A 20,880-nucleotide genomic window follows, 5' to 3' on the forward strand; every position below is an offset into this window, starting at 1 on the left:
TAGACATTTGATTAGTCTCATGCGTATCGTATTTAGATATGTTATAGTCCACTGGTATGGGTAAAGATGTTATCATCTTGTGATATCTAAGCATGTAAGTCAAAATTTGTTTATGTATTTGTTTAAAGGGATATTCTCCCAGTTTGATATCTAGCTCTTGGTTCTTTGTGGTTTGAACGCACTTACTGTAAGACACTGTGGACAAAAGCGTCTTCCAAATGAATGTAGTAGGCGGAGTAGGTATTACTTGCGTGCATCTTGTCTGCTTGAGCTTGTAATGTTACCCATACTGTATATGGATGAAATTCACATATCCACTGGAAAGGTCTGGAGATAGCTGAAAGGCTTCCCCCACTGACTACCACATTGTTTTGATACTACCACTAAAGTGGTCTGCCAAAGACATCCTACAGATGGGATTTTTATTGACCTGCTATCAGCTTTATTAAAACCAATCTGTTTTTGTTCCTTTGCTTGCTCTGGGCATGTCTTCTGTCAAATTCAGTGATTGTGACAGCCTTTGTCTGGTCTCTCTTTGTTTTTTGACACCGCTTGCATGATTCCTGAAATTTGAAGTTAGTTGCACTTAAGTGTCTCTGTTTCAAAAGGCTGTTATATACAATGATTGGGTGGTATGAGAGTGACAGTGTATATAAATGTTTACAGTAAGTCTTAAGGAAGCTGTGCTAACCTGTGTTAGCAGTGAGACCATCTCAAGGCAGCAGGCAGTCTTGCTTTTTTGTCAGCATTTACATTGACAAACCACTGTTTTGTGTCTGGCCACCTCCCATTCAATGCAAGCAAAACAAAGCATGGCTGATGGTAAAAAGCAGTCACCAGCAGTTATGCAGTCATTTGGCCCTAAGCTCTCACATGCTGAATGAATTTATCCTCTCTGGTCTCCCTGCGGTAGAAAATAGTAATGTTAATTCACATGCTATGGATTGGTAGCCCCACAGACCAAAGACCAAGTGTTTCCACCTTGGGCTCTTCTGTGAGTGATTATATTTACTGCTGCTTGTAAGAGACCAGCGGCCACTGTTTGTGGGAATTGCATTTCTCAGTTTCAAGAGATGTGACCCTGTTCACATTGTTGGGACTGTGTTTGTTTTTCTAGAAAGATATTTGCAATTGGCAGGTTTTGCTTTGAGTGTTTTTAGCTTGCCACCTGTTGGAATCAAAATTGTAATCAAGAGCTGCAGTTTCAAAGCATCATATTCATTTGTATAAGTAGTTTGAAAACAATTTTTTTTTTTTTTTTCCCAATTTTCCCAATACACTTAACAGAAACTCCTGGGATGTGGGCCCCATTTTCTGAGTAAATGTATTGAATGTTGCTGTGTGTGTGTGTGTGTGTGTGTGTGTGTGTGTGTGTGTGTGTGTGTGTGTGTGTGTGTGTGTGTGTGTGTGTGTGTGTGTGTGTGTGTGTGTCACATCTCTTGAAACTGTGTGTCTGTGAGAAATATGGTGAGCATGGACAGTCTAGTGTTTCTTTCCTGTATTCAGTAGAGAGTACTTGGCCTGTTCTGAGATCACATAAAGGAGCTGGTTTTTCCAGTCATTTTATGGTTGAACAGTTTTAAGTGGGCTCTCTCTCTGTGGGCCGCAGCACAGGTGCTGGCTGTGTCAATTGTTTACAGAAGTTCAGAGCAGTGTGATCACTTGCAGAGAGAGGGACTAAGGCCCTGGACTTGGTACAAGGCAACTAGAGGTATAACAAGTGTAAGAGAGTGCATGAGAGAAAGAAAGAAACTCTGACAATTAGATGCAGAGAAGAAAATTGCAGGGGGTAAAATGCTGGTTTGACTGTCCAGGCTGCAGGTGTGACAGCAGCTTTCTGACTGACCTCAGAACTAAAGGTGTACACACACACACACACACACACACACACGCACACACAATTCATGCATGCAAGAAAGCAGTCAGGTACCCACTCAAATTTAGACATGCACATGTAAGTGCCATACAGAAATATCATGAACACACTTTGCATTTATGACTTGAGTTGTCCTTTCTTACAGCCAGTTTGGTCAGGCAGCAGATTCATAAGAATCTTGTCAATTGGATTATGCTAATGCAGGTATATGTACAAGTACAGTCTACCAATTCATATATAAATATTTTCATCAATAGCACCATTTACTTCTGCCCTAATTATTGGTTTTGTTATTCCCTGGGTCAGGCATGTAGATAGAGGAAGACAAACATTTAGTTTGGAAAATAAGGAAAACACATGCAAGGTTTATATGTTTTAGCTTGTAGTAAATGTACATGGGAGGAATGAATAATGTCATTGCTCCTGTGGTTAGGAGAATTTATTACTGTGGATTTTCATATTTTATGGTAGAAACTCCCCTGTCTGTAATATTTTAAGTTCTTTCTTACTTTGCTGAGTAATGACCTTACCATGTATGTTTTTCCTGTGAAGCTTCTGTTTCTAGGTGTCACTGTGGCTATTTGGAGGTAGTAGTAGCATTGCAGGATGGCTCCCTCAACTCTACTGAAACCCAATCTATTGAACAGTTTTTTTTTTTTTCTTCTCTTCTTTGGCTTGCCCTTGGTTACTACATCTCTCTGCCTCTTCACCACAAAAGCCACCAGCTCCCCACCTTTTAAACTCACTATAAAAACTATTTATCAGAATTGGCTTTATTGTCCAGGCATGTTAGACACACCATGAATTTGACTGCCATACAGTGGTTCTCAATGTACCTTGCAGTCAAAAATAACAAATGTGAAATAAGTGTGAAGTATTGTGTAGAGTAAGAGCTTTCAGAAGAGTATTGTGTATTTATAATTTTGCAGTTTTTGCACTGTTTGAGTTTTTGCTGTCCAGACCAACATAATTCGGTGTTCATCTGAGTGATGGCACAGGGACAGCAACTGTCCTTGTGTCTGGTTGTTTTGGTGTACAGTCCAGTGGGGAGGAGTTCAAATGGTTTGAGGGCTCTGCATACAACTTTTCTGCCCTCCTCTTAACCCATGAGATGTATAGTACAATGGACGGCAGGTTGGCACTGATTATTCTTTCTGCACCCTGAACTGTCTGTGTCTTTTTCTGTTCTTGTGGTGTTTTGTTGCGGAACAAAACCAAACAGTGATGGATGAGCAGAGAACAGAAACTGTGCTTTGTAGTTATAAAAATTAATTTAAACAAAAAGAGACAAAACAAGCTATAATGTACCTATGAAGATAAATAAAAATAAATGTATTGTGGACTGGAAGAGCTTCCAGATAAGTATTATTATATTTGCAAATTTACAGTTAAATAAATCAAAATGTCAGTGTCCCATATTCTCATTTTATTCATCTACCATAAAGTGGTACATTATAGAAGTGATGATATTACTTGTCCAGGTATTACAATACAAAATGAATGCAGATTCATTTGTTTTCGCTTTGCCCCCAATGTCTCTATCTTGTATGTATGTTTTGTATTTTCTATGTGTGAATGCATATGCATGGTCATGTAAGTGAGTGCTTATGCTGTGAAGCTTGTGTATGAGGCGCAGACTTCTCAGTAGTTTAACAGTCTTGGGAAGTATATTTTTGAGGAAACGTGCAGAGTTTTTTTGGGTTAAACAGGACTTTCCATCTGAGAGAAGAGGAAAGCCCATTAGGGATTCATAAGATCTCCCAGGATTTGTAGTTCTTCTCTGGCAGGGTGAGAAGTAAAAATGTTTTCTCATGGACATTGACCTTCTTGATTGTAGATGTACAAGGGATAGTCTTTGCCAATAAATAACATGTTAGGACCTCCTCTTATTTATAAACCCGTGAGGATGCAGGGGTCAATGGTATTGAGCCTAGACTTTGAGAGAATGCAGCTCTGGCTTTTAATCTTTAATTTAGGGTAAGACGCTGTAAATGCTCCCTGATAGATACTGGTCTTCTTGTGTACATGTCTCTGGGTGTTCACTGGGTGTGTGTTTATCTTTTGTGTGGAGTTGTTAAATTTTATATGCCTCACATATGTTTATGTTTTTGTAGGTTACGTGCAGAGTCTGATCAGACGTGTAGTGAACAACGTGAATATTGTGGTGAACAACCTGATCCTGAAGTATGTGGAAGATGACATCGTGCTGTCGGTCAACATTACCTCAGCAGAGTGCTACACTGTGGATGATATGTGGGAGAGGGCCTTCATGGACATCACCGGTGAGCAATAGCTGCTGACAAAAATCTGATCTGTGTACTACACGAATTGTTTGATATATTTTATATATTGATATTTGATATATTAGTCAGACATATTTTAGAGCTGACTAATGCCTTTAAATGCCTAACTTTACCAAAATGTCCTCGCTCCCATTGCATAGAACTCTGTCACAATGTAAAATTTCACATTACGGGCACACCTGTGGTGCCTGCTGAGAGTCATCTCCCCTTACTTCCTACATTACAGAACCTGGTCTGTCTTAGTGTCTGTATGACTGCATACGTTTGTGTATAATAGTACTTCTCAGTTTGTCCACATATTTGTTTTATGTTAGTCTGTGAGTCAGCCTGTTATATGTTAGGTGCAAAATGATCTGTATTTATTTAGTTTTTTTTGTCTGTGCAGCTCCGGAGCTGGTCCTGCGGAAAGTGATCAACTTTGCAGACTGTACTGTTTGCTTGGACAAGCGGAATGCTAGTGGCAAGATCGAGTTTTACCAGGATCCACTGCTGTACAAATGCTCCTTCAGAACACGCCTCCATTTTACCTATGACAACATCAATTCCAAGATCCCGTCTGTAATCAAAGTGAGCAGCTTCAAATCTTTATAAATGTTTATATGTGTTGATTTAATGTCAAATTTCTACTGTCCAAACTGTCACATATGTCAGTGATAGAAATGTTTAAAAGCATCATTGCAACTTACAGTTATATTGTTATGTTAGCTAGTCTCAAATCAATAACAGGACAATGACTAATTTTAGTCCATTGGTTAATTCAGTGACATTCTGAATATGTATGAACGACAGCTGTTTCTTTTGGCAAGATTTTAGTTTCTTTTCAAAAACACAAAATAATGTTACTAATGGTATGACTTACCACTATAGTGCCATCAGTATTTTGTTTGGACTAAAGTACTCTCTGGAGAGATTTGACCTTTATCAGCATCATAGTGAATTTTAGCCTCTATGTCTAAAAAATGGCAATGTTTTGCTATGGTAGGTTTGAAAAGCTCCCCTGGAGAAGAATCAGATAATTCTCACCTTGATCAGTTTAGTCAAAGTTTGTTTAACAACCAGTCACCCAGTTTAGACAACTATCTTGTTATCATAGTTGAAGCCTTTGAACTGCAATGGCAATTTAACTAAATTTTGAAATAAAAGCAGTTTTTGCTTAGAAATGTACTTATCTGGCTAGATAAACATCCTAGGCAGTCATAGTCATTCTTCAAAGTGATTTTTTTTTTCACTTTGTAGGTTTTTAGCCCAGAATTGGCTGTGACTATCTGTGGGTTTTGTTTTAGTATATTCTCATCTGAATAGCCTTATCATGGTGAATTTATTTTATATCTGTTTTTATGTTGAACATATTTTTATCACATGCTGAATTAACATACAGCTGGCTCATTGTCATTACATACAGTAACAGTACGGTACAATACAGTAAGTTAGATATGGTTTACTAACAGGATCACACAGGAATGTTTTTCAGTATTTAGAAATTGTTACATGGAGAATACCATGGAGAATACAAACTGTTGTGTCTAAATGAAATGTTTTGTAGCTGTGTAGATGATTACTGTAAATGTACCAGTTCATTAATATGAATCATTTCAGTTCATTTATCACCATTTAGAAGTAATATCTTCGCTCCTAATCTTGCTGTCTGTTACAGGATGTATCTTCCTCCTTATTTTTACTCTGTAATGTATATTTGCAGTTTTCAGACAGTAAATTTGTGTGTCGCTGTAGGTTGTCAAATAACTAGAACAGACACAAAAATTGCAACACTGCATTAGCCAGCGGGGCACAGTTGTCAGTTTTTCAGGGTTTTAGGCAGCTCTACCGGTTTTTATTAAACATTCCTATTTACAGTGTGTGAGACCCCACTAGAAATGGTTGGGCCTGTAGGTCATTTCACATCTAAATATATAATTTAACTAATGAAATTTAAAAAAATCTCTTATGCTTTTCTTTCCTGTGTTTTCTAAGATCCAGACCATGGTTGAGAGCCTGAAGTTGTCCATTACTGATCAGCAGCTACCAATGTTTATCCGCATTTTACAGCTGATTATTGCCCTGTACTATGGGGAAATTGGAGGACATAAAGAGGGCGAGGGAGAAGAGGGCTCTGGTCATGTCAGGGAGGCTGGAGTGAGTTTACCAGGTGAGTGAGGTTGTTTAGGAAGGGCAGACTGTCTCTGACCTTTGATTCCTTTGTCTTTCTTTATTTTCTTTCGAAAAACTGCGTTGGGTTGTTTTGACTCTTTTCAGCTTATCAGAGTTTCTGTAAACCTGCCTACAGTAGAATTTGACACTTAATAACCAGCACTAGAATATTAAAGTATATTAGTAATACCTAGACTGTCATTTTTGAGATTTATTTACGTGTTCAACTGCAAAACAGTGAATGAGAGGCTTCCTAAGGCTGAAGCTGCTGTGCTGTAACTGTACTGCTTTAGCTATCAATATGTACAGAACAGGGACATGCCTAGAAAAATAACTGATTTTCACTGATAGTCTTTCTTTTTTTTTTTTTTTTTCTACACCCATTTCTGTTCCATAAAAATTTGGAAATGATATATTGAGTTCTTACAGTGAAAGCAATATTTATGTTGAGACCAGAAGAACTCTGAAGTGGTTAATGAGTCATCAGACAGTGAATAAAGTTCTCTCTGACTGTGATCTTAGCTCATGATACTCTGCACGTTGCCTTGTTCTGTTCGAGAACTACGTCTGTCCATATGCTGCTGCTGTTCTGAAACGGGACATTTAACGTCACTTTGACCATGGTGTGCACTCCTCCAGCTTTTTCCACAAACAATAGACAGAGCATATAACTCAACACAGACACGTTGTTGTCAGCCCTGATTCTCTCCATGTGTATAGAGGCAAGAGAGAGGAAGATGAAGAGAAGAAAGGATGAATCAAACACACACCTGTGTCTTTCTGATTGTAGCATCATAGGAAATCACACTCTCACTCCCTGTATCCAGAAGCTGCGCAAAATGCTGATTTCATCTCTCTGTGGCTGCTCATCCTCTTCCTAGCCAAATAGAACAGCATCAAGTCCCAGGTCCCCTGGACCACGTCAGCCTCTGTAGCGGTAAAAGATAATTGTGGTGAATGGGATGTGGTGGGCAAAGGGAAATCAAGCAGCCCAGCACAACACCGCCCATTTGCTTACACCCTAGAATGTTTTTTGCAAGTTGGCATAGCTTCCAGTTCAGTGTCACATACCAGATGCAAGAACAATGTCATGCTACTGCTTTGTGGAACCACTGAGAATAAATGAGCATTATCCCCTCACAAAAATAAATAAGAGGGGACCAGCTCTTGTAATTTGAGCAACAACAACAGAGTGAAGAAACTTAAAGGGAGTGAAAGTCTATGCGTATGTGCGTGGTATCACTTACATTGTGGGAACCAAAACCTGTTTACACACTCACATTGTGGGGACTCCACTTTCCCCGTGGGGACCAACCTATAAATCACTGAATTTTATGGTGATAACTTATTGTAAGGTTAGTGAAAGGTTAGGGTTAGGTTAAGGTTAGGGTGAGTGATAGGGTTAAAGTTATGGTTAGGGTTAAGTCTCCTGTAAATTAATCGAAATGTGTGTCCTAGCAACTGTAGTCATCTCTTAATAAGTATAGCGAAGATGGTGATGGACTTTGCTTGAGGAAGGATCTCCGTATTGATGATCATGTTATCCTATTTGAAACCCAGTATTAGGAATCTCAGGTGAAAGACATTCAACTTAAAGTAGCCCCCAGATATGTTCATATTTCTCTTCCAAAGAGGAGGGTGTTGACAACACAGACTTGGTGTACCTACATCTTTATGTTTAAGGTCCATTGCCTGTTTCCCAATGTTCTCTTGGCCAGCTGGATATCATAGTGGATGCTTTACTGATTCTAGCATTAATTGCTGTGTTCAGTTTCTGGTTGTTGGATATGTTGGAATCTATGTACTTAAAGGACTCAGTGACATGTTTAACGAAATAATAAGAAAATATTGTATCTTTCTTAACCACTACAGAAAATCTTTCCCATTGGTAAATTCTGAGTACAACAGTATTCATATATTTTGACATTTACAGTGACTTTGATTGTCTTGGCTTACATGCGCATTTATTTTTATTGGGTTGTAGTTTGAAAGAAAGTCATTGTCATATGATTCATGCACACATTGCCCTGTGTATGTTTTGTTTTGTGTTTTTTTTTTTTTTAACACTTGTGAGCTTGCTTTTGTGACTCATCTGGTTGGAATGAATGGATTGTCATCTTTACAAAGTGTGTTGACAAGAAATTGTGCTGAAAGTAATGGATTCACTATGGATCTGGAGCCGCTCTGCATTAATAAGCCCTGACTTTTCAATGAAAGTGCTTCTTTCTAGAACACTTTAAAGGGAATATTACTTTTTATGTTAATGAACAAAGTGGAAAAAAACATTCAAAACAACTTGTGACCAGTGAATCAGGGGCACATAAACAAACAATGAGGCTAAGTAACGTCCAGTATCTCATTAATGAAATGATTCCAAATAGCCATGATTCCTGGTAAATGGTACAGGATACTTGTGTGTCACTAACCAAAGCAACCTTTTGCTCAGGATTAGGTAACTAGTTTTCTTACTGTCTGTGAAACACTAGAATAGTTCTTAAATATATTGATGACCTACAGTGCATTCATAAAGTATTGAGACCCTCTTCACTTTTATGTTGCTGCCTGACACTATAATTATTTAAATTTATTTATCTTTTCTCATTACCATATAATGACAAAGTGAAAACAGAATTTTAGAAATGTTTAATTTATTAAAAAGGTGAAACTTCAATATCACATTTTCGTAAGTATTCAGACTTTTTACTCTGTATTTAGTTAAAGCACCTTTGGCAGCAGTTACACCCTCCATCCTTTTTGGGTATGACACACATTACAGACATTCCTACAATTTTGTTTTCACGTTGTCGTTATGGGACACTGAGTGTAGATTGAGAGAAAAAACTGAATTTAATCAATTGTAGTGTGTTTAGTACCAAGTGTTTGTTTGGTTTGTAGGAAAGCTTAACCACTGTCCTCAGAGGCTTATCAAATGTAATGGACCATCAAACACGTCACCCCATCATTTGGTTATAAACCTCATGTGGCTTCCTTATGCTATCCCAGTAACGTGACAGGGCCTTTTTCAAATCAACTTTTCACTTTTTAATATTGGTGTCAAGATATGGAGGCCATTGAATTTTAGAAGTCTATGGAAATGGATGAAACAGGGTTTTTCTTTGCTGAGCGTTACTTTTTATTTTCCTGCCACGACTGCTCAAATCGATTTTGAAACATTTTGATGTTAATGTGAAGCTGGTAGTGTTAAAATGAAACAATATGTGACCCACATGTTATTATGTGTCGCATTCTCTTTGTATCAAAGTCTGCACTGTAGGCTTGCTCAACAAAGTGTTTCTGCGTGGATGTACTATTTTACCTTTGAGGAAGTGGTGAATAGACATAACCTGTAACAAAAAGTAAAAGCAATCTGTGTGTGTTAGGTTTAATTGTGACAGCGTAGCATCTTGTGTGACTGCATTATACTTATGTATTTTTGCACCTACGTAAGAGACTGATTATCTGTCATGCTTAGCATGAGCATGTGCATGTATGCACGTATACCCAAACATGAACGCATACTCAGCAGATGCATAAGATTACGAGCAGAGTAGCCTTTGCTCAATGGTCAGGTAACCAGGTCACCTCTCCCTCTATAAACATGGAGGGACATCTACTGGCCTGTGAGGGCACTACTTTCTCTCACTCTTCCTTTCGCTCAGTCTCAGTGTCACTCAAGTGTTCACTCATTTATACACTGACACTGGGACTTTGGGACTTATGGAAACCAATGTTGACTCAACTCTGACACATCCTATTTACATATTTTTTTCTGAGCTCTCCTCATGAACAAGCATACTTATGTGGTACCATGCTGATAAGTTAATTAACCATGAAAAAGATCCAGTCAGGCTTTGCTCTCATTGTGAGAGATCAGTGCCGGTTGTTATTTATTTTCTGGTCATAGAACTCTATTCCACAGCAGCATGCATCTTGGCCAGCCAACATCATTGCCTGGGAATTTTCACCTACTTCTTGGATTAATACTTCGTCTTCTTAAGCTGCTTTGTTTTGCTCACTTGATTAGTTATTTTATTTGCTTGCGATGTAATTTAAATGAAGCGTTTGTCAAGCTGTAACGTGAAGCAAAACAGCTTAACTTGTTGAACTGACACCTCAAAGACTGGACTGAAAGCAAAAAGAGGGGAAAAGCAATACAAGAGATAGAATCAGACAGTGAGATTGGGGAAGAGATAGATAAAAAGCCATAACATGGGATTTCCAACTGCCAATTCACAAAGTGAAAAATTTAATTAAAATATGTCATAATTTTCACTGCTTTAGTCTCTGGGATTCCTAAGTTGTGACCTCAAGGACAATATTGTTTTCTCACAGAGGACGTGAGGCCGTAGGGATGGGTTTACACATTCTTGTGTACTGACATCAGCTTCCTCTCTACTGACATGTATGGAAACACACACGATGGGATGAGTTCAGAGGTGGGGTTCAGGGACTGGGACTGTGCATGGTGGTTTGAGGAAACTGTGAACCCCCCAAGCGGTAGATATAGTAATTGAGCTTAACTGCACTTCTGGTTGTCTTGTTGCACATACACCATCCCAGTGTTCAGTATTTAATTTAAACTCTTTTATTTCCCTGTTATTACTTTGTGTTGTGGTTTCTCCCATATTTATACCTGGGCCCACAGGTAGTATAAGTTCAGGCAGGCCAGCCACTTAGTTTGCTTTTCTCTCACTTCTTTTTAAAGTACATTAGCCTCTTCACCTGGTGTGACGCATAGAAGCTGTGATCAATTATCCCACCTCGTCCACATTATTTGGTCTAATCTAACTGTTGATTACTGCTACCCTTCACCTCCACTCTTAGAACTGCTCAGCCTGTGCTGATGGCTCATAGCTACCTAGTCTCCCTGGCGACCTCTATTTCTGTCTGTTGGCTCTAAACAAATACATGAATGTGACCCAACCTCTTGCTGAATGCATTTGTGGAAGCAGCCTTTGCTGTTGGGCCCAGTTCAGACAGTGCTAACCACAGTGATCCACTAGATGCTGACTGACTGCGGCCTCTGGCCTCCAATGGAATGGACTTCCCCTTTCCCTCCCTGTAGAATGTATGCAGCAGTGAGTTAATTCAGCACACAAATACTCACACACCTGCATGCTGGGGAATTGGCAGCAACTACTGTGAAACTGCCTTGGTCTGTGCTGTTTTGTGTGTTCAGTTGACAGCTGAAACAACTTGCTTGTATTAAACTAGCCCAAAGGCATGGACAAATTAATTTAGTGTGCTGCACTGGGCACACACACTTCTGTTAGCAACATTTCCTTCTCTGTTTGACCAGTTTGTTCTTAGAATGTGCTTCTTTATATTGACTTGTGTGTTGGCATCAAATAATACTATGATGGATTTGAGTGTTTTTCGTCTAAACCCTGACCTGAAAATAATTTACATTTGGCAGCACTGTTCTCTTCAGACTTAACACGTTTGTTTTTACACAAAGTAATGACCCTGTATTTTAATTATGCATTGTATTTGTTAAGTCTACATTGCTTGTACCAGTTTTAATAGGTTTAGAAGTGTGAATTATGTCTTTATCACTGTTGGTAAAATCACATGCTTGTATTGCATAATAACTGATTGAATCCTTTTCCCCCTTCAGGGATGGATGTGGATATGGAAAGCCAGGGGACTAGCCAGTACTCCAGCACTGACCTCTACATGCAGTCTGGGAATCCTGAAGAGGCAGACCAGGGCTGGGTGTCCTGGGCTTGGTCCTTAGTCCCCACCATTTTAGGCACAGAGGAGGAAAATGAGGACAGTCTCTATCAGCAGAGAGAGATAGGAGGCATCTCTAACAGCCCCCGACAGCACACACTCAAAGACCCTATTGTTTCCATAGGCTTTTACTGCACCAAAGCTTCAGTTACCTTCAAGGTAAAGTCGGCTGTTTTAAAAAAAAAACATTATCTTCACTAAATGTCTATAGTGTATGACAGTTATATTTTTTTCTTGTGTTCAATTGTTTCACATTTCTGGAATGGAAAACCCAATCAAATGTCAAATACCAGAAGGAAATGGTTAGAAATGGATAAGAAGATAATGTTGAAGTAAAGTCAGTCTTAAAACAATATTTGTGTGTCCATATGCATATGCAAATAGATCTTGGATGTATTAATTGTTTACACTCCCCACAGTAGCCCTGAAGCTTTTTAAATTTTCATCCAGAATGAGAATCTGCTGTAACAAATGAGGGACAAAATGCAAAACTTTGTTTTAAAAAAAAAAAAAAAAAAAGAAAAAGAAAAAAAAAAAGCTGCTGCTGAGAGTGGGAATTGAGATCGAGACTGACTGTATACTCACACATAGGGCAGTCATGGCCTAATGGATAGGGGGTCGGCAGGTGGGATGGAGTAAATAGCCAGTGCCCTGTCCACCTTCAATACCACGATTGAGGTGAGACCCTTGAGCAAGGCACCGGACCCCCAACTTCTCCCCAGTTGCCACAGCACTGGCTGCCGACTGCTCCGGGTGTGTGTTCACGGGGTGTGTGTTCCATTACCATTTGGGACTAATTGTGGGTAATAATAATAATAATTATCATTATTGTGGGACTAATAAGGGTAATAACTTAACTTAAGCATGTAACCTATCCTTAAAGTACGGTAAAAAAATGTTATAGTGTATGTTATGTTAAATCTTATTTTTGAAATGAAATTAATTAGCATTATATACAGTAGTATAAAAACTTACATAATCATACTTAACATACTTTGTTTCCAAAAATAATAAAACAATAGATAGTGAAGCTGAGATTGTGGCTCATTAGCATGTATTAGATAAGAGGTAGAAATAAATTTTGAAATGAGAGGTTCTGTGTCACAATGGAAAAGTGCAATTAAATGCCTTTTTTTTTTTTTTTTTTTTTAAAAATGCATTGTTTCTGTAATTAATTAATCAACATTGTTAACTTTAATGCATCAGTGTCCATTAATTAATTACAGAAACAATAACCTGTCCCCGCCCTAGAATTTTCTCATTTAAGATATTAACACGCTTTCATTTTTTCAGTCTCGCTGCCAAGCTCACCCCTGCAACTTGTGTTTTGTGGCCATTATAAGCTTGGTGCTTAAGAAGTTTGTCTCCCATGTGTGTAGTACATGGGAGTGTAGTGTAACTCTTAACTGGTGTCTTGGGTCACGTTAATGTTTTAAACATAATACATTGTATGAGGACTATTCAGAAATGGATCCTAAGCTTTAATCCTCTCTATTTCCTCACAATAGTTGGAATTCATCTGTTTGTCCCACTTTCAGGTACATCAGATGACATGATTCTTGTGTGTGTCTGATATTACTCACATTGTGGAGGCCAAACCTTAAGGGACCTGTGAGGGCCAGTTGATAGTCCCACTTTTTGAATCATTGAATTTTAGAGTGATGACTTGTTTAAAGGTAGGGTACTTTTAGGTTTAGGGTAAGTTTTAGGGTCGGAGAAGTATAGGACTTTTCCACTGTAGGAACTTTCCAACCCATACTGGAACTTATTCCTCTTCTCTTATGTTCTGCTTTTGTTTCCACCATATGTATTGAAAATGCATGCCAGGAGCTAAATTTCAGCACCCCTAAAGAGGTAGTACTAAATCAAGTTCCAGGTATTCAAAGGGGAAGGGGGTGGGCGCTCGCGGGGCTGTCAGTCTTGATTGGTTAAACATTGGCATTGTCACATCTCAAGTATTAGTATAAAATTAATGGCAAAGTTGTTTCTTCAGGTTTGCATTCTGCTTGTTCAACAACTATTTGATAAACAGCTAACCCATTTGCCAATAATGGCAGAATTTGTTGCACGGATGATTGAGCATTGTGGCTCTTGACTTAAGGTTCACTGTTTGGCTGTGTCTGTGTGAGGCATTCAGCCTGGCCGCTGTGTAAACAGTGACTGACACAGGGAAAAATACAGTGGAAAAGCAAAACAGAACTGACCACATCAGGTCTTTAAGTTATGCCTCGTTACGGGTAGGGGAAGCTCCACGTTATGGCTCGTTAAATTCCTGTGGTGGAAAAATGCTAGTAGTGGTCATGGTTTAAGGTTAGGACAAGTCTCCAAGAAATTAAGGTAAGTCAATGTAAAGTCCCCACAAAGAATGAAAAGAAGACTGTGCATGTATGTGTGCGAGAGAGAGAGAGATCAGTGAAGGGGAGGTATGTCTCAGGCCAGACCTGGGTGCTTTTTTAATAATGTTTAAATTGTTCCTGTATTGTTTGAGTTCTTTTAATCAATTAATTGCCTCTCATCTGGAGTAATTGTAGACAGCTGAAAGGATGTTTTTTTTTTTGTTTTTTTTTTTTAAGTGTTCTATGAGGACGCATTTCGTTTGAGGGAATTTCATGTCTTTGAACAGCGTTTGAATCTCAGTTTGACGTGCATGTGAAATCACAGAGGTATTTTTAGCTTGCTGACGCATTACTCCCCAGTTCTGTTTGATCAGCGAAATTGGCAGTATACTTTAATAACTTTTTCACGCATAATGCATGGCTTAGCACTGAGAATTTCTTCCCCTTTTTCTTAAACTTTAGCACACCTGTCAAACTCTCATTACATGCCAAACATCATGACAGACTTCATTTTAAGAAATATTTTTCTTGATATCTTTGGTATTGTAGTTTATTTCAACATTAGGAAATTTGAAGTATTCCCCAATTCTTTTTCATCTTTTCCATCTGATCTTTTCCACTATGTTATATTCTTGAGAAAACCATAAAGATAAACTACCTGAATAGTCGCAATATTTCTGAAAAGCCTCATCAAGAATATTATTTTTGTTGTACTCTGTTTAAATGGGTTGAAATAAAGTTACTACTACTAACATTTTTAAACATTTCTGTTGGTGCTCCAATGCTATGCTGCTCAAATGAAACCAGAAATGCCACACCGGTCTAACTTGCTTAACAACAGTAATCCATTTGTCTGATCAGCAGCTATTTAGTGTCATTGCCGTTGTGCACTGATGTTGTGAGACAGAACAATTCTTTAACCAGTCAATTCAACATCCTTGCTTGATGCCATTTCCAGGAACATGCTGGTTGGGATAGTGTGGTTCCTGCATGTGATCAAACCATCACAATTGAAGGGGAAGGGTGTGAGGGTGAGAGAGTCTGCTCCATCACTTGGGATAATAAGACACAGCTGCTTCTCGTGCTGCACCTGCTTCCTGTGTTAAAGATGAATGGGTTGAGGCCTGGACAGTTCTGCTCTACACCCACAGTTTTTAGACTGGCAGACCTCAAAACTATCACAGCTATGTATCTTGCCCACCCTAAAAGGCGCTGAGTCGGTGCTCACTCTATCTCTGCTCCCCCTCTTTCTCTACACACAAAATCAAATGTTCTAATGAACAATACTAACAATCATTTGTAATTGTATCATCATTTTGCTCATTGGTATCTTGAGTACTTTACCCTTGTACTGTTCAACACCCCCAATACGGTCAGAGAGGGCCTCCCGTTAAATCAGAGTAAGAGTGGCTGTCATGTGGTTTGATGAATGTCTTTGGCCTGAGTCCAAACTTGGAACAGAAAATAACCAAAAAGTCCCAAGGCTGGCATCCAGTCTCTGATCTTAAAAAAAAAAAAAAGTCATCTGTCCTTGTTTGGATGTTGTTGTTTCTGGTTTCAAGCATTATTTTCTGAGGCCTCATTGTTCTAACTTCCAAAGACTTACATAGCTTGTGTTTATTTTTCAAATCATGCATCTGTTTCAGCAGTAAATTGTGGGTACACACGCACATGCACACACAGGAGGTATATGCTTTCCAGTTTTTAGTGTTGCTTTTTTCACATCTCTGTTGTTGCTGTAATCATTACTTACTGTCAAACAAAACTTAATTGTCCTTTGTACTCTTCCAACATTTTGAGGTGGCTCTTAATTAGTGTTGCTCATTTTATTTTGATGCTGCAGTTTTAAAACTTATTCAAATAGTTTTGGTTGTGTTTTATGAGTTTAAGAGTCACAAAATCCTAAGTGTAACACAAGCTAAAACTACCTATTGTGATACCCATTGACATTTTTTTACAATAGTAGCATTTCTTTCACAGATCAGATGAAATAAAAATGTTTTTGTTCTACCCTGGTCAATTTCAAGGCAAAAAAGCTTCGACTGCTACGTTATGTATTGATTTTCTTTATTATGTGAGTCTACGTCCTACTATTGAAAATAATCTTTACTGGATTTGGCTTCTCTTTGTTTTGTCTCAGCTGACAGAGACCCAGTCAGAAAACAGCTACTACAGTCCTCAGAAGGTTAAGTCCAGAGAGGTACTGTGCCTGGAACAGCAGGGAATCACTATTGAGGTATGATTCTACAGTGCTTCTTAATTTGTATCTTTCACCTGAAAATATTTTGATTGTGTTAGAATTGTTGCCTTTTACTAATGTAGATTGCAATTTGCCAAACAGCCTAATGTTCACATAATTTATTATCCTTATTATTATTATTATTTGTATGATTATCCTCATACAAATTTTAGGTCATGTTCCCTAGGTTGTATACAGTAGTAAAGACTTTTTTTTTTCTTAAAGCACTGCAAGTCCCTAGTCATTCATTTTTCAGTAGCTGTAGTTGATTTTTACTAGTGATATATGTCTGCTGACCTTGTTACTCATCATGGGAACAGACAAAGTATTGTCCTGTCTTTTTATCCTCTATTATTGCTATTGTCTTCTAATTCACTCTTGGGCAGAGGTTCCTCTTAATTCCCTATTTAAGTACATTTTTAAAACCTTTCACTAATTCATAGACCGTTGTGAACACAGTGGAATCTTTTGTGAGTTAAGCCCAAGTGTGATCATTTCCGCATTTCCCTCATGGTGTAGAAAATATTTTAAACCTTTTTCTCTGATTACCTGGTTGGAGTTGGACGGGGGTTTTCTGCTCCTAAGCTTTTCACCAGATGTGAGAACTCTGAGACATTTCCAACTCCAATTTCTGTAATTTATACTTTTGCTGGAAGAGAGAGCATGCAGCCTGAGCTGGGACCAAAAATGAGAACGTTGAAAGGCAAAGGGGTAGCTAGTAAAACAGGCATTAGTAGGCCTTGTAATTATTGTGTAGTAAAATGTAAAGGTTTATTGGATTGCTCTGTGTTTAGCTTGTGCTGGGTGAAGCCGAGGCACAGTGAGAGGAGGACAACCACAACTTGCTGGTTACAAGGGCTACTAGATTACTACCACGCACACATTCAGTACCACTATCAGGGGAAAATGGAAGCTGCCTGCCCCCGGCTTCTTTTATGACAATTAAATGAGTCCATAACCTCAGCATTACCACAAATCAACATCATAGTGGAGAACTCTGTTTGAGATAAGACCACAGTCAACAGTCAATGTTCAAAGTCTTGAACATTAAGTTCACTTTTTAGGTTTTATTTTGATGTAAAAAGGTAATTTAGTCAAATAAGTTTCTGCGAATAGTTGCAATGTTAACTTCCTAGATGTTGGTAAGGAAAGGGTTCTGTTACTAGTGTTTGCTTCCTGAGTTAAACTTGAGGCAAACTTTCACATCCTGAAAGTATCCCTGCAAATTCCTTTCCCATATAGCCAAGTCCATTATTATTATTAATTGTATTTAGTTAATAGATTTCCTGTTTCTTAAAATTGTACAAGCTTGTGTATTTCTTATTTTCTTCACTGGAGATTAAGCACTCCAGACTTTGTCACCTTTTTATCTTGCTTTCTATGTTGAGGGGAGCAAATCGGGACTACTGTATAAAAACTGGTTAGTTTCTTTGGTCTATATTCCAGGTGCTGATGATGGGAGAACCCTTCTTCGATTGTCAGATTGGCTTTGTGGGCTGCCGGGCACTGTGCCTGAAAGGCATCATGGGAGTACGGGATTTTGAGGAAAACATGAATCGAAGTGAAGAGGTAAAAACAGCCTGAAAAATGAAAAAAAAGAGAGAAAAGATTGAGAAAGTGAGTGCGAAACATTAAAGCAGGCTTAACTGTGTTTCAGTTGTTTTTAGAAGATTGTTTTTTTTTTATTGCGTAATCACATATTACATTAAAAAAAAACTGCAAACTATTTATATTTAAATAGTTATACAGTTCATCTGGATAAGATCTTTTTCATTTAATGTGGATTGTATTATTGTGACTTTTGAAAAACCATGAATATATTTTGCCTTGTCTGTGCATCCTCACCCACATTATTCTCTTTTCTGTTGTCTGTCTCTCTTCAGGATGCAGTATTCTTCAGCTGTGGGGACAACTTAAGCAGTAAAGGAATGACCTACCTTACCAACTCTCTTTTTGACTACCGCAGTCCAGAAAACAATGGCGTCAGGGCAGAGTTTATCCTGGACGCTGCTAATCACAAGGTTACAAGAAAAAACTTTTAGAAGTCTCCATCCCCACCAATATTGTATGAATGAGTAATGTTCTCAAATATTTTTGTTTTGAAATAGTTTGGAGAACATCTGTATTTGAAAAGACAGTCAGTGACAGACTGGTCACACTAGTCTAACAAACTGGACACTGGAGGTCAAATGTGTTTAGGAATGGTAAAAAATGCCTAGTGCAACTCTCAGAAATGTCTCTAAATAACCTAAGCAGTAAAGGATTGTTGCTGAGGGTCTAAGTAGTAGTGTTAAAGCCTTCACTCCTGATAACTCTCAGCTCCCTTCATCAGCCACCACAGCTCTATTGTTGACTTTGCAAAGAAATGTTCATGACCCTCAATGAAGCAATTGTTTGGACAATCATCCATCTATTCATCTATCCGTAAGAGTCTAAGAGTCAAAGGTTTTAGTGTTAATTCATTAGTGGTTTTGAAACCACCCAATGGCTTCGATCCAACAACATGCCAGGGCCATTAGAGATCCCCTAATAAACATTACTCATTTACCTGCCTCTCTGATAAGGCTCCATTGAAATCTCTGTTTGGAGATCAAGTGGGTAAGTCTAGTGCGGGGGGTCTTAATTGTGTATGTATGTCATTCTCCTCCTATGTACCTCTAGGTCTCCAACACTCCCTATCTGTCAGTCTACCCTACTTTTTTTTTTTTTTTTAAATATAGCTATACCTCTGCAACAAGTGCTTTAATGAACAATAATCATTTTCCATGCTAGCATATATTGCTTAATAGTGCTATCTACATTGTGTCCATGCTGTTAAAAGTTGTGCCTTTTGTGTTAATTATTTCCTTGGGTTTTAAGAATTTTAGAATGTACACAACTTTGATTCCTTGAAAAGAAGTCCTATCTTTTCTTAGATAAGATAGATACAGTATTTCCAGTGGTGTACAACCTTGCACCATTTGCAGGAGGCAACTTTCACTTCTTATTATCATTAGCTTATTACTCATTAAAGAACTGAATTGATATTTAGTAAATTGTTTTGTATTGAAAGAGTGGTTAGTTATAGCAGCTTATACATTTTTAATTGTGTCCTTGTGCTTTTTTATCATTTCAAGTATTACTGGTCAGTAAGAAAAAAAAGATACACTTTTTGGTAGATTAACTCCTCAATAACTCCTTTTATCACTGATTTGACCCTCTTTACTGCATCCACTATGACCCCAGTCACTGCCACACTTGAAGGCTATCAGCTTGTTTGCTCCCTTGCTGCTGAATGTTTACCTAACTCTACTTTTGTTTGGCAGGAGACCTACACGGAGATAGCGGGTATGCAGCGCTTTGGTGCTTTCTACATGGATTATCTCTACACAATGGAGAGCAGCAGTGGCAAAGGTATTGTCTAATTCATTCCATCATACAGAGCTTATTTGCTCACCCTGCCACCTCTTCTGTCTTTTTCTTTATATCTGTCATGTTCTCCTCTTCTCTGCCTTGTTCTCTCTTTCTATCTACCTTGTACTCTTCCTATATCTCCATCTCTTTCTCTATGTCTTCTTTCCATTCCGACAAGCTCCATGAAGATTTGAAGAAAGAACTTGTCTTGTTTGAGTCACAGCCACCTGGTCCTTGACCCTTCCTGTCCTCTCTCTCACCTCAATCTTACCTGGAGGGCAGCTGTCAGAAGTGTTTAGTCTATGCTGGCATGTATTTGAGTTTCTTTCTCTTGACTGCCTTTTAAAACAGTTTTTGCCCCGTCACTTTACCTGTAAGCTCTTTAGATAGTGAATAGGCTCCTTTTGCCTAATTAGGTGTCACTCTTCCTGGTAGAACCCTGAAGATAGCAGGATTTCTCATTTTGTAGCTGCAGCACTTAAGAATGTTTATTCAAGTCTGAAAGATCTGAAATTCACATTAAGAGATAAAGTGTTATCCCTTGAGTTTCAAATGTTATATTTGGCCCATAAATGTCTCTTTGCTTTAATGTGTGATCATTTAGCATTTCATTTGAATGCTGATGGAAAGTCTGTTTAAATATATTACCTGACTCACATTTACAGGTTCTAAGAAAAGAAGAAGCATACTCAGCACCAAATGAAAACGTATCTGATTGTCTTGTCTTTGATCACTGTTGGTCGGAAAGGTGAACTGTTAGGTCTGAGGTCATGTAGTCTTTTTCAACAACCTGTGTATTTGGCAGCATTCATCCTTCACTTAAATCTATGCATGTTCCTGCAGCCAGGAATC

The 20,880-nt window shown here is 38.4% G+C and overlaps 1 protein-coding gene across 4 annotated transcripts in view; it reads left to right on the forward strand.

Moving 5' to 3' along the window:
• vps13b (vacuolar protein sorting 13 homolog B) overlaps positions 1 to 20,880 on the forward strand; it is a 293,943-nt gene that overhangs the window by 20,046 nt on the left and 253,017 nt on the right. For all 4 annotated transcript variants that reach the window (XM_026293824.1, XM_026293825.1, XM_026293822.1 and 1 more), the window contains exons 5-12: positions 3,991 to 4,158; positions 4,565 to 4,746; positions 6,151 to 6,325; positions 11,945 to 12,219; positions 16,537 to 16,632; positions 18,082 to 18,204; positions 18,519 to 18,656; positions 19,941 to 20,028. In XM_026293824.1, the coding sequence (XP_026149609.1) occupies positions 3,991 to 4,158; positions 4,565 to 4,746; positions 6,151 to 6,325; positions 11,945 to 12,219; positions 16,537 to 16,632; positions 18,082 to 18,204; positions 18,519 to 18,656; positions 19,941 to 20,028 (1,245 nt within the window). The remainder of the gene's footprint in view (positions 1 to 3,990; positions 4,159 to 4,564; positions 4,747 to 6,150; positions 6,326 to 11,944; positions 12,220 to 16,536; positions 16,633 to 18,081; positions 18,205 to 18,518; positions 18,657 to 19,940; positions 20,029 to 20,880) is intronic.

The sequence above is a fragment of the Mastacembelus armatus genome, chromosome 16, assembly GCF_900324485.2.
Source record: "Mastacembelus armatus chromosome 16, fMasArm1.2, whole genome shotgun sequence".
NCBI classification, from domain to species: domain Eukaryota; kingdom Metazoa; phylum Chordata; class Actinopteri; order Synbranchiformes; family Mastacembelidae; genus Mastacembelus; species Mastacembelus armatus.